Here is a 13,476-nt window from a genome sequence, read left to right as displayed (position 1 = left end):
GGTCCACCTTGACTTTGACCTACACCTAGAGCCATCAATTTAGGTTGGGCCCGTCGGGTTGGCCCACCCCGCCAAACAATTTAAGTGGGTTAGGTTGGAATTTTATCACTTCAAGCCCGCTGCGGATCGACCCACCTAGACCCGTAACCCGCGCGGGTCGGCCCACAACGGGCTTGGGTTGGCCCGCGGGTTGAGAAACAATATGTAAGCTAAGTTTTATGTCAATTTATTATCTTTCTTTGTTATAATTTTGAAATAAAAATAGTACTTTTCATCCCACATAAATACTCGTTTGTGTCCATTTATATTTAAAATACATGTTTATGGATACATTTGATTGATGAAATCTTTCTGAAGTAAAATGTTAAAGATATGAAATATATTTTTTTAATTTTTTTAAAAAAAAATTGATGGGCCTGCGGGTTGGCCCGCTAAACTTGCAACCCACCTTGAATTGGGTTGGGTTGAAAATTTGGTTAGCCTGCCTCCGCCCGCCAAATAGTTGGCCCACCACGGGTCAACCCTCCCCGCCATGGGTTGTCTCGTCTGACAGCTCTACCTATACTGTGGTTGTGACCCTCCGCGGGGTGGGCCCCTCATCACTGCATCACATACTTATCAAATAAATAGAAAAAACTGTAAGACGATTGCCTTAAGATATCCCTCAAATTCTAACAGACGTGGGGTGATGCTTGATTAGACATACTCGGATTAACAATGGTACACCGAACGGGCAAATTTGCATTAACACTTAGAAAAATTTTACAAAATATCGAGGGGCGGTACAAAAAATAGGCAAACTTTGCAAGAGGCGGGCTCACTCGAGGTAGTCCAGCACGTCATCGGGCAACGACTCGGTCAGCTTGTCCCGACTGATGACCTTATTGGTTAGAGTGGCAGGGATATGACCGCCGCTCTTTAGCTGGTCGAGCGTCCCATCGATGGCGAGGTTGAAAAGGCGGAGGGCCCTATCGGTGAACCGGTCATTGAAAGGGTCCGAGCGAAGGTAGTCCCGCTTCATAAGCTCGAACTGGCTTGACTCAGCGCCTTAATAAACCTCCAAAGCCGTTAGGGAGGCCTCCAGTTTGGCTTTCATTAAAGCTAGTGTGGCATCCTTAGCGTCCAGTTTTTTTTACGCTGCTGCTTGTTCAGCCGATCGGCTCTCCCGCTAAGTGTTCAGTGCCGCCTCCATCTCCTTCAGTCTCTGAGCTATGACCCAAGCTTCTTTATTCTTGATCTCTAAATCCTCGATGGCTCAGAGCTTCCTGGTGTTAGCCAAGTGGATCTTCGCTTCGAAGGAGGTGGCCTACTTGTTGAGCCTCGCCAACTGCGTTGCCTGCTCGGCGCGCTTGCCCTTTTCTAGCTCCAGGAGCTCGAAGCTCCTCTATAAATCATCCTTTAACTGGGACACCTCAACGCTCATCTGCTCCAAGCGCACCTGTGAAGTAGCTGATTGGCTGCTCGGAGCGCAGTTGTTGGACTTCGTGCTCCAAATGGGCAAGTCTGTGGCACATGGCCAGACTCTACCCAGAACTGTAGCAACAAGAAAATTGTAAGGGTTGAATGGATAAAAAGTAAATGCAAAAGCAGTGTACATATCCCAGGGGACATTTGAGTGTGATTGTTAGCTAGCTCCCCTAGAGAGATGACCACCACATGAGCCCAGGCATCTGCCTATATTTGTGCAAGAAGCCCTTAGATCCTTATCTGGTGCTCAGGGGTGTGGGACGCCAGGTCGTCCACATCGCGATACTCGTCGGTCGACAAATGGATAATCACCGTTATTTGCCTCTGGCTGCTCGGGCCAGAGGGAGGGGTCTGAGGTCGCCCTGCCCATAGACCGCGATGTGGGAACTGGTCGGATACAGAACACTTGGGTTGCTGGCAAGGATTGAGGTGGCATGAAGGTGACCGATGATGAAAAAATGCTCCCTTACGGTAGCCCGGACAAGGACGGTGTCCGATCAGATGAAAGGGCGGTGTGAAGCGCTGCCTCTGCTTGTTCGGGAGGAGCGGGCGTAGATATCTTGCCCCACTCGGAGGATGGTCTCGAACCACCTTGTGCTGGAGTCTGCAGGGCGGAAGTGGCGGAACGGGAGGACGCTTCCATGCGATGTCTCTTGCGCTATCACAGGGGTTCGCCAGAAGTGGCCGACTTCGAAGCCACCGCAATCGGAATCATCGACGACCATTCAGGAGGAAGGTCCATAGTAACTTCTACTCCACTAGCAGCCATCTGGCTAGCTCCCCCTCCGCTCCCCAGCGCTTGCGTTCCCTCTTCGTCGCCGAGCCGATCCTCGTGGGAGTCGACCGGTTGTAGGCCGTGACTCTCCAACTAGGCCACGACCACAGCATTGATCTTTGTGTTTGCAAGCTTGCACTTGGTGGCCAGACATGCTCGCAACATGATTCGAGCTGCAAAAGAGGAGGAAAAATCAATTAGATTCAAAAATAGGGTAAATAAAAAGCATACCTAAGCTGGACGGAAGTTTCGTGTGGATCAGACTCAAGCCGAACACGTAAAGGACGCCCTCCGGTAGCAGCTTATGAATGTGATACTTCTGACCAGTCAAGTTTGAAGTTGCCTGGAGATCATAGTCCGATCGACTTTTGTACTTCTTGGATGATGGTGGGCTCATCACTTCTAGCTGCCAACCGGTTGGGAAGTCTGGCCGTTCGGTAAAGAGAACAAAGAAGTAGTGGTCCCTCCAATGCTTATTGGAGGATGACATTTTGTCAAAGAAGACCAGGCCCACTCGGGCTTGGAACAAAAAGGTCCCCGACTCGGACAATTTTGGATAATAAAAGTAATGGAAGAGCCGAGGAGTTAAAGGAATATCGTGTAGGCGGAACAGAACTACAACCCCGCACAACAGCCTAAAGGAGTTCAGCACTAATTGATTAAGAGAAATATTGAAGTATTTATAGACTGTGGAAAAAAAAGGATGAATAGGGAACCGTAGACCGGCGGTCAACTGATCCTTAAAGAAACATAAAAAAAAAACCTGGCAGTGGTGCATGTGGCCGGTCAAAGACAGAAGGAATAGCAATTTGGTATCCGGAAGGAAATTGGTAGGCAAATTTTAGACCCTCAACATCGTCCCCGCCGAACCTGGACTCGATGGAAATATAGCAGAGCCCAGGGACGGGGGGGTTACGAGGAACTGACCATCGAAAATGGGGTCGAGGAAGAACAACGAACAGATTCAAATAAGAAAAAGTGAAGAAGCTTACAGGAAAGATTACCAGAGAAGAAGAAGAAGCGAAGCATCATGGAGGAAGCTTGAAGACGAAAGCGTGAGGAAGGAAGACGACGGCGACGCAAGTGAGGTTTATAAACCTCATGGTCGATCGACCTAAACAGTCCGATCCAGGGTTACAAAAAACTAGGAGAAGATCCAGTCGTTGAATTTGAAAGGGCACCTGTCACGTCGGCAACGGATATTCACCTGTCACGTCAAACGTGCGGCGACAGAAAGTGAAGCACAGAGCGTTCAGCTATCAGAAGCTACTAATGCGACTTAATTAAAAGTAGGGTTGAGTGCTCGGCCATAATGATCATAGATTTGCACGGTCTTCAAAAAATTTGGATGACGTCAAGACGCGATCACCCGAGGGAGCACAAGGAAAGAAGAAAGTTCGTCAAGTGTTGTCACCCATCGTCCCGACCGGGCACAGATAACAAAGTGTCACATAGGCGAACGACTGAGGCACCATCTGCTTGGGGAGACATGATCCAAGCGGCAGCTACGGCCTAGCTTGGAGAAAGGAAGCTGAACGGCGAAGACGTGTGTCGATCAAAAACTGGGGAATATATGTAGGGTCTAATCGGTCGTGTAAGACACCGGAGATGCTACTTGTCCAGTCAGTCGGACTTGCAGTCTCCTTCTACTAGACTTGAGGGGGGGGCTTGTGATGTGGCGATATAGGGAGGCCCACCTAGAACGGGGTCAACTACCAAGGTGGAGGTTAAAATCAGGGTGGTCAACACTAGGTATCAAAGGGCCGAACGGGGGACAATTACAATGGTCGATCGAGCATTCAGTGCCCGACCAGCGGTAGACATATCTGAGCAAACCACCCGTCCAACTCGAGGATAATATGATACAATAATTTGACGTTTAGTGTGAAGCAGCGGGACGCTGAGGAGACCGGATAGTTTGTCCGAACAGAGGAGAGCATGTTACTGCACAGTTATCATAGGAAAGAGCAAGTGAGGCCGACAGAGCGGAGGAGTTCCGATCGAGCGGCTACCCCGTTTGGCCAAGTAGTGGGACCTGGCCATGGACGGAGCAGAGGAGTCTTGGCCGAGCGGCTACCCCACTCGGACAAGCAACGGGACCACTGTAGTATCTCTCGGCATCCTTTTAGAAAATAGTGCCGCTGACATGAGGCATGGTCGATAGGCGGATCGTACAGCGGAAACTTCTACTATCTTGTCAGGGATATGCATGTCCTGTTAAGGTATGGTGTCAGAGGTACTTTCCTGACAGGTTCTTTCACAAGACATATTGGAGAACGTGTCTACGCCTCGAGAAGCATATACGTCACCCACCAGGGCTCTATATAAAGGGGTTTATCATCGGCAAAGGTACGCGAGATTCATTATTGATGCTAGAGTTACTGTTGCTCCGTTTTCTTTTACTGCTCCGGTGATTGACTTCAGCATTGGAGGGCCAACGCCGAGGACCCCTTCCCTGGTTTGACACTGACATTACTTGTTTTGCAGAGCAGAGTGAGGTATACAGCCGGTCAACGAAGCTGCCATATTTCTAACTTTCCATCTTCCTGCTTTCGGACAGGATCAGAGCCGATCGGAGGAGAGGTGAGAAGAGTTGAGTCTCGAGTGAGTCCGGTCCATGCTGAAAGTGGATTCCATAGAAAACCTATCCAATCGTGCAAATTTATTGATTCCTTATTCCTCGGGAGGGTCCTTTTGTTTAGAAAAATGATATGCTTAATGAAAAAAAACTCAAGGAAAAGTTCAAGGATAGACATATAAAGTGATAGGGCCATAAAAAGTGAAATGGTGGGTCATGACTTTATATGTCTATCCTTGAACTTTTCTTTGAATTTTTTTCCTTGAGTATATCATTGCTCTTTTGTTTATTAACCGTATCAGTTCCGAACAGATAATCTCTTGGTGCATAAGAATGCATAGAATTAACCTCAAATTATGTACATTCATCAAACTTTAGAAGAGAGTTAGAGTTGGAAATACAGCTCTTTTGCCAATCTATTAGAAGAGTGAGTGTTTAATGGTATCCTCTACTACTACCCCTTGCTTGATAAAGCTCCAAACGAACCTTTGCTTCGGGTAGCAAATGATCAAGTGTTGGATCCTGAACCATGTAGCTTTGCTTGGAAGCCCACTCAAGCACCGTCAGCACCTCAGCCTGCGCCAGTGCCTCGCTATCAGGGACATGGAGGGCGATGTAGCACAACAATATCAGTGCTGCAATCTGGACCAAATGCTCGCCAAAGTAAACCAGCTGCACTAGATGTTTGGTGCCTCCCGTCTTGATGATTGCCTTGGAATGGTCGAGGTGAAGGTAGTTGTCCGAAGAAGCAAATTTAGTCAGGGCAATGGCAGCCTCTTTTGCAACGATAGACTCTGTCTCATCGAGTAACTTCACTAATGGGGCTATGATCCTGGTTTCGGTGGCCCGAAAGGTCCTTGACAAGCAGCCCAAAGCGACAATGCAGGGCACGAGGAGGTCATCGTCGGCTTTGTGCACTATCCTGAGGAGTTGGTCGACCACTGCACGGGCTGCAGGTGAACTTGGCTTGAAGGCGGATCGTCGTAGGTCGGAATCCTGCTCGGCGACACGACAGATCTCCATTAAGGCCATAGCGGAATTATATTGTACCTCGTCAGTGCTTTTTTCGATGAGAACTGAAAAGCAGAGGAGAGCTCTGGATTCGGTGACGCTTTTACAGACGGAGGGATTGCCCTTGCAGAGCTGACACAGGGCCTTGGCGGCCATGGCCTTCATGTAGGCCTTAGTGGCGGGGTCCTCAAACTCGCGCCCCTTGATGCTGGCGCCGGCCAAGGAGACAGGGTGGTGTTTGCCGTTGCCGGCGGCTGGGAGGTTGTGGGTGTTGGAATTGGTGGGGAGCTTGTTGGTTTTGGTTGTCATGGTGGACTGGATAACGGAATGCATCTGGTTTTGGTTGGCGCTCTGCAGTTGGGAGGCGGCGGGATGTTGGACGACTGGTTGGTCAGATGTGTCAGGAACGGCGGCAACGGGGTCACTGGAGACCTCGGTGGAAGTGGTGCTATTAGCCATGACGACGGAATGGATGGACAGCCCCTTGGAGGGGATGGTGTACTTGCTGTGCTCTTGCACGGTCTCGAAGGCCAAGTGGCCTACGAGAAGGCGGACGACGTTGTTCTGCGCGAAGACATCCTGGCACTTGGGGTGGCTGGCGGCGAGCTCCGACACGGACCAAGCGACCATGGCCTGGACCTTCATAGGGCCCTCCTTGAGGACTTTCGCGAAAGTAGAGCATACGCCGGCGAGGACCATCGCCTCGACGCTGTCGGGGTAACGGGCGAGGAGGCCGATGGCGTGGGCGGCGCTCTCCTGACCCTCGAGGCGCCCTTCCTTGATGAGACGGAGGAGGGGACCGACGCCGTCCTCCTCAATGATAAGCTTGCCGTAGCGTTCGTTGTCGCGGGCGAGGGAGACGAGGCTGGCGGCGGCGTCAGCACGAGAATCCAGAGAGCCGGTGAGGAGAGTGGCAATCTGCTCCCAGATCAGGAAAAGAATAGGCTCGTTCTGGGCGATGGGGGGAAGGCCAAGATGGATGTCGTCGTCGGAGCCACCGGCAGAGGAAGAGACGCGGATGAGCCAGGAGACGTCGCCGACGGAGTTGTCGAGCTGCGTGGACATCTTCTTGAAAGCGGCGGCGGGGATGATGGTGAAAATGCGGCGGATAAAGCCGTTGGCGCGGCACTTGAGGACGAGAGCAAGCGCCTTGTCGAGCACCTGTTCGGTGTCGTTCATGATGCGGCGGGCCGGCCGCTCGTAGAGTTCCGACCGCGCCGCCTGCCGGAGCATCCCCGCCAACCGCTCCGTCTTTGCTTTCATCTCCATGCACTCCTGCCGGAACGAGTGCGCGTCGTCCACCCACTTGGTCACCTGGTCCGCCAACTGGATTGGCTTCGCCAGTATCTGCTTTACTCCGCCATCGCCCATCATCTTGTCGGCCTCTTCTTCTCCAACTCCCAGAGGAAAAAGATTTCGATAATAATTTTACCAGCAAGAAGGGAACTTTCAACCCTAAATTCTTGAACCCGTTCCTCAATAATGGCGATGGCAAAGCAATGGGAGTTCAATCTCTTCTTTTGCCAAAAAAGAAAAAAAAATCTACTAAAAGATCAACTTTTTCTAGTAGAATGCTCTAAAATTCGTCCTGGAAATCGGGGTCGTCGAAATGCGAGTTCTTTCTTCTTCTTCTGCAACTCCTAGCCATCAAAATCATTCAAAAGGGGATCTTTTACTGCCCATGTCGTTCGACTTCTTGCGGCTTCCATAACTGCAGATGGGAAAGGGGGAATAGGAGAGGAGAGAGACCGTCGTCGTCGTCTTTCTTCTCTGATCTTCTTCCTCTTCCTCCTAGTCTGCCTGCCGTTCTTTGCAAGGGGGTTTTACTGCGACAAATGCTCCACATCCGTTCTTTGCAAGGGGGTTTTACTGCGACAAATGCTCCACATCGTTCCTATTCTGCCTGATATCTGCAATCCGACGCGCGATGTTTCTAATTATTATTAATAGCAGATGGTCATTTTGCTTCCGTTTCATTCCCAAATTATCGGAAATAATTTTTCATCCCCAAAGTTGAACATTTTTGGAATAATTTAGAAGAACATTGGCAGCCATTGGAGACTATTTCAAAACTTTTTTTTTACTTTGGAAGTCGATCCTTCCATCGATCAAACATCAGTAAAACGAAAAGAACAGACGACGGAATTATCAATCTATCGATTTTTCATTTTCCGAACACCATTCGAAGACTCAACAGACATGAAGCAGAAGGAAGAACCAGATCCGGAAGTGAATGATCGCCGGATTCATCCCTTATCACGGATCGTCACCAACACAACCCACAACAAAAACGAAATCTAACGTTATTACTAATCGCGGCGTAGGGGATGAAGTTCGTCTACGAGAGCTGGCCGCAGTCGGCGATGACGACGGGCTTCTTGGTGGCACCGCTCTGGGATCCGACCTCCTCGATCCCCTTCACCACGTCCAGCCCCTCAACGACGTTGCCGAAGACCACGTGCTTACCGTCGAGCCACGCAGTCTTTTCGGTGCAGATGAAGAACTGCGAACCGTTGGTGTTCTTCCCAGCGTTGGCCATGGAGAGAACACCGGGGCCGGTGTGCTTCTTCACGAAGTTCTCGTCGGCGAACTTCTCGCCGTAGATGGACTCGCCGCCTGTGCCGTTGCCGCGAGTGAAGTCGCCGCCTTGGCACATGAATCCGGGGATCACGCGGTGGAAGCTCGAGCCCTTGTAGTGTAGCTGCTTCCCAGACCGCCCCACCCCTTTCTCGCCGGTACACAGCGCTCGGAAGTTCTCCGCCGTCTTCGGCACCACGTCGGAAAACAGCTCCATCACGATCCTACCCGCCCGAACGCCGCCGACGGACATGTCGAAGAACACACGAGGGTTCGCCATCGTCGTCTCAAAAAAGGAGGCGCTGTTCTGATCGGTTCTCACTTGTATTTTTTAGATGATTAGGGCTCATCTTTTATAAAGGCGGCGAGGGCGAACGACTGGACGGAGATATTCTTTAGAAAATATCTGGTCCGTTGAAATGATACGCGTGTCAATATCTTAAGCATCGTAGGGTTTGGAAGACCGGGAGGAGTCATTACCGCACGATGCCGCTGATGGGCGGTAAGCACGTGATTATCACGTGATTCGAGCATAATCGCCTGGCCTTATTTGTGGTTCTTATAAAATAAAACAAATGGGCAAATTAAAGGTTAAAATCAAAAGTCGTCTCATTTATAAAATTATCATGTGAACATCTTATTAAAGTAATGAACTATCTAAAATACTCTTAATTATCTAATCAATCAGTGGTATAAAAGTTAACAACTAATATCTACCATAGTCATTTTGTATATTTTAATTTCATTTTTCTGAATAATAATCTAGTTAAAATAATAGTTTAACAAGTAAAGCAAATGATGAAGACTCTAGAGTATTATTATATTGTAAATGAATATTATTTGATTATCATCATCCATATAGAAATTAACATGTAACTACTCTAATATGTAGAAGCTAATTGTTAGATTGTAAAATAATTATTTTATATTATTTTAATTTTACTTTGAATAATAACTTAATTAAAATAATATTCAATAAGTAAAAAAATGTATAGACTCACACTTATTTTATTTTAAACAAATATAATCTAATTATTATTGAGGAATATAGCATGTAGTTTTCATAACATGTAGTAATTACTTACTAACTTCTACATGTTAGAGATATTAGACCAGTTCGGATCCTCTGGACCAAACGTCCCTGGATCATCCCTGGACCACAAAATCCATATAAAAAGGTCCTCACGTGCAAGGCACATGCGCGCTGGAAACCCAACTCACGCAGAACCCCGCAGCTGTAGTTTGCAAGCCCTAGCCTCTCGCCATCATCCGTCGGCGCCATCTTCCACCTCGCCCTAACCTCTCGCCATCATCCGCCGGAGTCATCTTCCACCTCGCCCAAGCCCTAACCTCTCGCCATCATCCACCTCCGCTAACCACCGCCGCCATTGTCCAACTAGCCCACAGATTTCAAAGTCCTAACCCCTCCCCGACGGCCTCCAGCGTCCCCAACGGCACCATCTTCCACCCCCGCGACCGGCGACACCCTATGTTTTGTCGTCATTTCTGCGTGAGTTTAACTGTTGATTTGTGTGCAGCAGTTGAAATTTGTTCCAATCTATTCAACTCTGTTCCAACTTAGCTCTGAAATACATAGCTTATTTCAAAGTGGAACAGATTGGACTTTGAAGTTATAATAATTGCTTAGGCATAATAACAGATTGGAACTTTGAAGTTATAAATAAGCTTATTTCTTTGATATTGTTGTTGAAGTTATAAGAACAGATTGAAACTTGATGTTGAATTAGAATTCAGAGTGCATTAAGAACACTATTGAGCACTCTGATGATTGAAAATAATTTGAATTCAGCGCGCAACACTAGTTCAAGGCATAATATTATTAAAGACATTAGGCATAATAACTTTGAATTATGCATTGAACTAGTGCTGCACTCTGAATTCAAATTCAACATCAAGTCCCAATCTGTACTCAACATCAAGTTACTCATGGTTGTTTTTAGATGTTTCTACTTTGAGCTTATTTCTTTTTTAAAAAAAAATTATTTAGCATACAATCTATGAACATTAAAAAATATTTGGACTTAAGTAATTCTTGTTTACTTAATAGGTTGGTATTTCATGGCATCATCAAGTTACAACTCCATCAATAATACAAAATTTGAACATGTACCATGCAGGACTGCGGACGAAGAACATTGGTATGTGTTTCTAGATCGAGCAAAAATCTCAGAAGGAGATATTATCAATGTGGGCAGCATGGCTGGCAAAAGTGGGTGGTAGCCAATACTTTGTAGTGATGAAGACAACATTGAAATATGTCATGGAAGGTTAGGAAAAATAGAGTCAAGGTTAGGTAGTGAACTCATTGCTTCTCGTGGGCATAATCTAGGAAATTCAAATGTACCATCAGTGGTTTAGATATTAGTTATAGTGAATATGACTCTTTTGGATGTTTACCTTATTACTTTGTTAGTTCGGTCTTGTTAATTAGTATTAAGTAATGTTGTTGTTGTAATATGACAAATTAAGTAATGTTGTTTGATCCGGATCACAGGTGATGGCATAGAAGGGATTAGGGAGAAGAGAGGGGGCATATGGGTCATTTCTGAGGTGGAGGGTTTTGGGGGTATTTGGTAGCCGGTTCGTGGGAGAAAAGAGAGAGGGGGTTTTTTCTTTCCGCCGCCAACCATGGAAAGGCTGGCTCCTCACGCACTTCGCCAGCTAAATCGTCGGCGCTACCGCCCTCCTCTTCTCTACCTCCCTTTCACTCCCACGCTGCCGCTAGAAGAGGGGAGAGAGCCGCCGCCAGCATGAAAACGGGGGAGAGGTTTTCTTCCTCCCTATATCGCACTGTTTGCCGGGACCATTGCTGGCCGTCACCGCCTCGCTGTTTCCGGTTTCCCTTCTTCGCTGAGCACCCGGTAGCTACCGTGAGAGAAAAGGGGGCGGATTCGTGAGGAAAGGAAGGACGGCGGCCAACAACAGTAGAGAGGCCTTGCTTTCTACTCCCCTCATCGCAGTTTGCTCCACCACGGCCACAGCTGCCGCCGGCAGCCACTACTGCCTTTTCCCGCGGCCACAGTCGTTGCCAGCATTCACCGTTGCCCTTCCCCAGCGGCCAGCGGCATCTTCCATCACCACTGCCGCCTTCGGCGAGTGTGAGTGACGCCGCTGCTTCTTGTAGCAGCCCGTCCCCCGCGGGACAGCCGCCATTCGGCGGACTCAGGTTTGTTTATTCCGGCCATCGAGCCGAGGTGGTTCCGGCCATCGAGCCATTGGGTTTTACTCTGTGCATCTCTATAATGATTATGAGCTATCTGTGTTATCCGGCTTGCATGCCGCGTATCGGCCTACGAGCCATTATGTCTCGACCTACATGCCGCTTTCCAGATCCAGGTTGCATCGGATTCCGTGCCACCACCATTATATTCGGCTTCTTAGCGGGTTCACACCCATCCACTTGTCAGGGCTGCGACGACTCGGTCAGTATCCCGACCAGCTCATCCATCCATCCGAGGGCGCCCCCCTGGGCCAGGGTACGTCATTGCACTCGTTTCATGCTTATTTTATTATCATGTTATTATGCGGCTGCTTATGCATTTGTGGGATCCGCCTTGAGCACCGAGGTACCAAAGACCGGGGCAACCGGGTCACTGGCTGCAGGTACAGTTGCCCGGAGGACTTCAGATGACTTAGTCAACGTAGTGGGCAGCTCACCACCGGATCATGAGGATGCGGTCCACATTCCAGCCATGTCACACCCTGGCAGGTTCGTCTTATCAGCTTCCCGACAGGATCAATTTGGCGCCGTCTGTGGGAACGCACCTGGTCGGGAACGTGAAGATGGACAACGCCGAAAAATTCTACCATCCTCATGATCTCGGTCAGTTTTTTACATTAGCTTTTCCATTACAGTTATACGATTTGCCCTAGTTCCTCGATCAAGAACACCCCGTGATCGTTGACGAAGACCCCGAGCCGGTCGGCCGGGCGTATATTATCCGAGCCAAGGGCTCGTTGTCGAAGACCCCGAGCCGGTCGGCCGGGCGTACATTATCCGAGCCATCGGCTCAATGTCGAAGACCCCGAGCCGGTCGGCCGGGCGTATATTATCCGAGCCAAGGGCTCGATGATGAAGACCCTGTGCCGATCGGCCGGGCGTATATTATCCGAGCCAAGGGCTCGTTGTCGAAGACCCCGAGCCGGTCGGCCGGGCGTACATTATCCGATCCATCAGCTCAATGTCGAAGACCCCGAGCCGGTCGGCCGGGCATTTATTATCCGAGCCATGAGCTCATCTTGAAGACCGTCGAGCTCCGACGTTAAATATTGAGAGTCGAACCGGCGACTATAAAACCCCGGCTTAAAGACCGTCGAGCTCCGACGTTAAATATCGAGAGTCGAACCGGCGATTATAAAAACCCCGGCTTGAAGACCGTCGAACTCCGACGTTAAATATCGAGAGTCGAACCGGCGACTATAAAACCCCGGCTTGAAGACCGCTGCATGGACTAGTTTATCAGATATTCTATCTCCCCCGTTCAGGGTAGAGCGGTCGCCACTGGTCTCGGACCAGCTTCGGATATTCTATCTCCCCCGTTCGGGGTCGAGTGGTCGCCACTGGTCTCGAACCAGCTTCCGATATTTTATCTCCCCCGTTCGGGGTCGAGCGGTCGCCACTGGTCTCGGACCAGCTTCAGATATTCTATCTCCCCCGTTCGGGGTCGAGCGGTGGCGCCGTTCGGGGTCGAGCGGTCGCCACTGGTCTCGGACCAGCTTCGGATATTCTATCTCCCCCGTTCGGGGTCGAGCGGTCGCCACTGGTCTCGGACCAGCTTCGGATATTCTATCTCCCCCGTTCGTGCTCAAGTGGTCACCACTGGTCTCGGACCAACTTCGGATATTCTATCTCCCCCGTTCGGGGTCGAGCGGTCGCCACTGGTCTCGGACCAGCTTCGGATATTCTATCTCCCCCGTTCGGGGTCGAGCGGTGGTCGCCACTGGTCTCGGACCAGCTTCGGATATTCTATCTCCCCCATTCGGGGTCGAGCCGTCGCCACTGGTCTCGGACCAGCTTCGGATATTCTATCTCCCCCGTTCGGGGTCG

General features: G+C 49.5%; 2 protein-coding genes across 2 annotated transcripts; both read right to left on the bottom strand.

The window, feature by feature from the left end:
• Positions 1-5,163: 5,163 nt before the first annotated feature.
• On the bottom strand, positions 5,164-7,848 carry LOC121980271. The gene has a single exon (XM_042532249.1). The coding sequence runs from the start codon at positions 7,203-7,205 to the stop codon at positions 5,256-5,258; it is 1,950 nt and encodes a 649-aa protein (XP_042388183.1). The 5' UTR covers positions 7,206-7,848; the 3' UTR covers positions 5,164-5,255.
• A 125-nt stretch (positions 7,849-7,973) lies between these two features.
• LOC121980280 (peptidyl-prolyl cis-trans isomerase-like) lies at positions 7,974-8,730 on the bottom strand. The gene has a single exon (XM_042532260.1). The coding sequence runs from the start codon at positions 8,686-8,688 to the stop codon at positions 8,170-8,172; it is 519 nt and encodes a 172-aa protein (XP_042388194.1). The 5' UTR covers positions 8,689-8,730; the 3' UTR covers positions 7,974-8,169.
• Positions 8,731-13,476: the final 4,746 nt, after the last annotated feature.

This window comes from Zingiber officinale, chromosome 1B, assembly GCF_018446385.1.
Source record: "Zingiber officinale cultivar Zhangliang chromosome 1B, Zo_v1.1, whole genome shotgun sequence".
In the NCBI taxonomy this organism is placed as follows: Eukaryota; Viridiplantae; Streptophyta; class Magnoliopsida; order Zingiberales; family Zingiberaceae; genus Zingiber; species Zingiber officinale.
The sequence above is the reverse complement of the archived record's forward strand: the minus strand, read 5'-3'. Positions and strand labels throughout refer to the sequence as shown.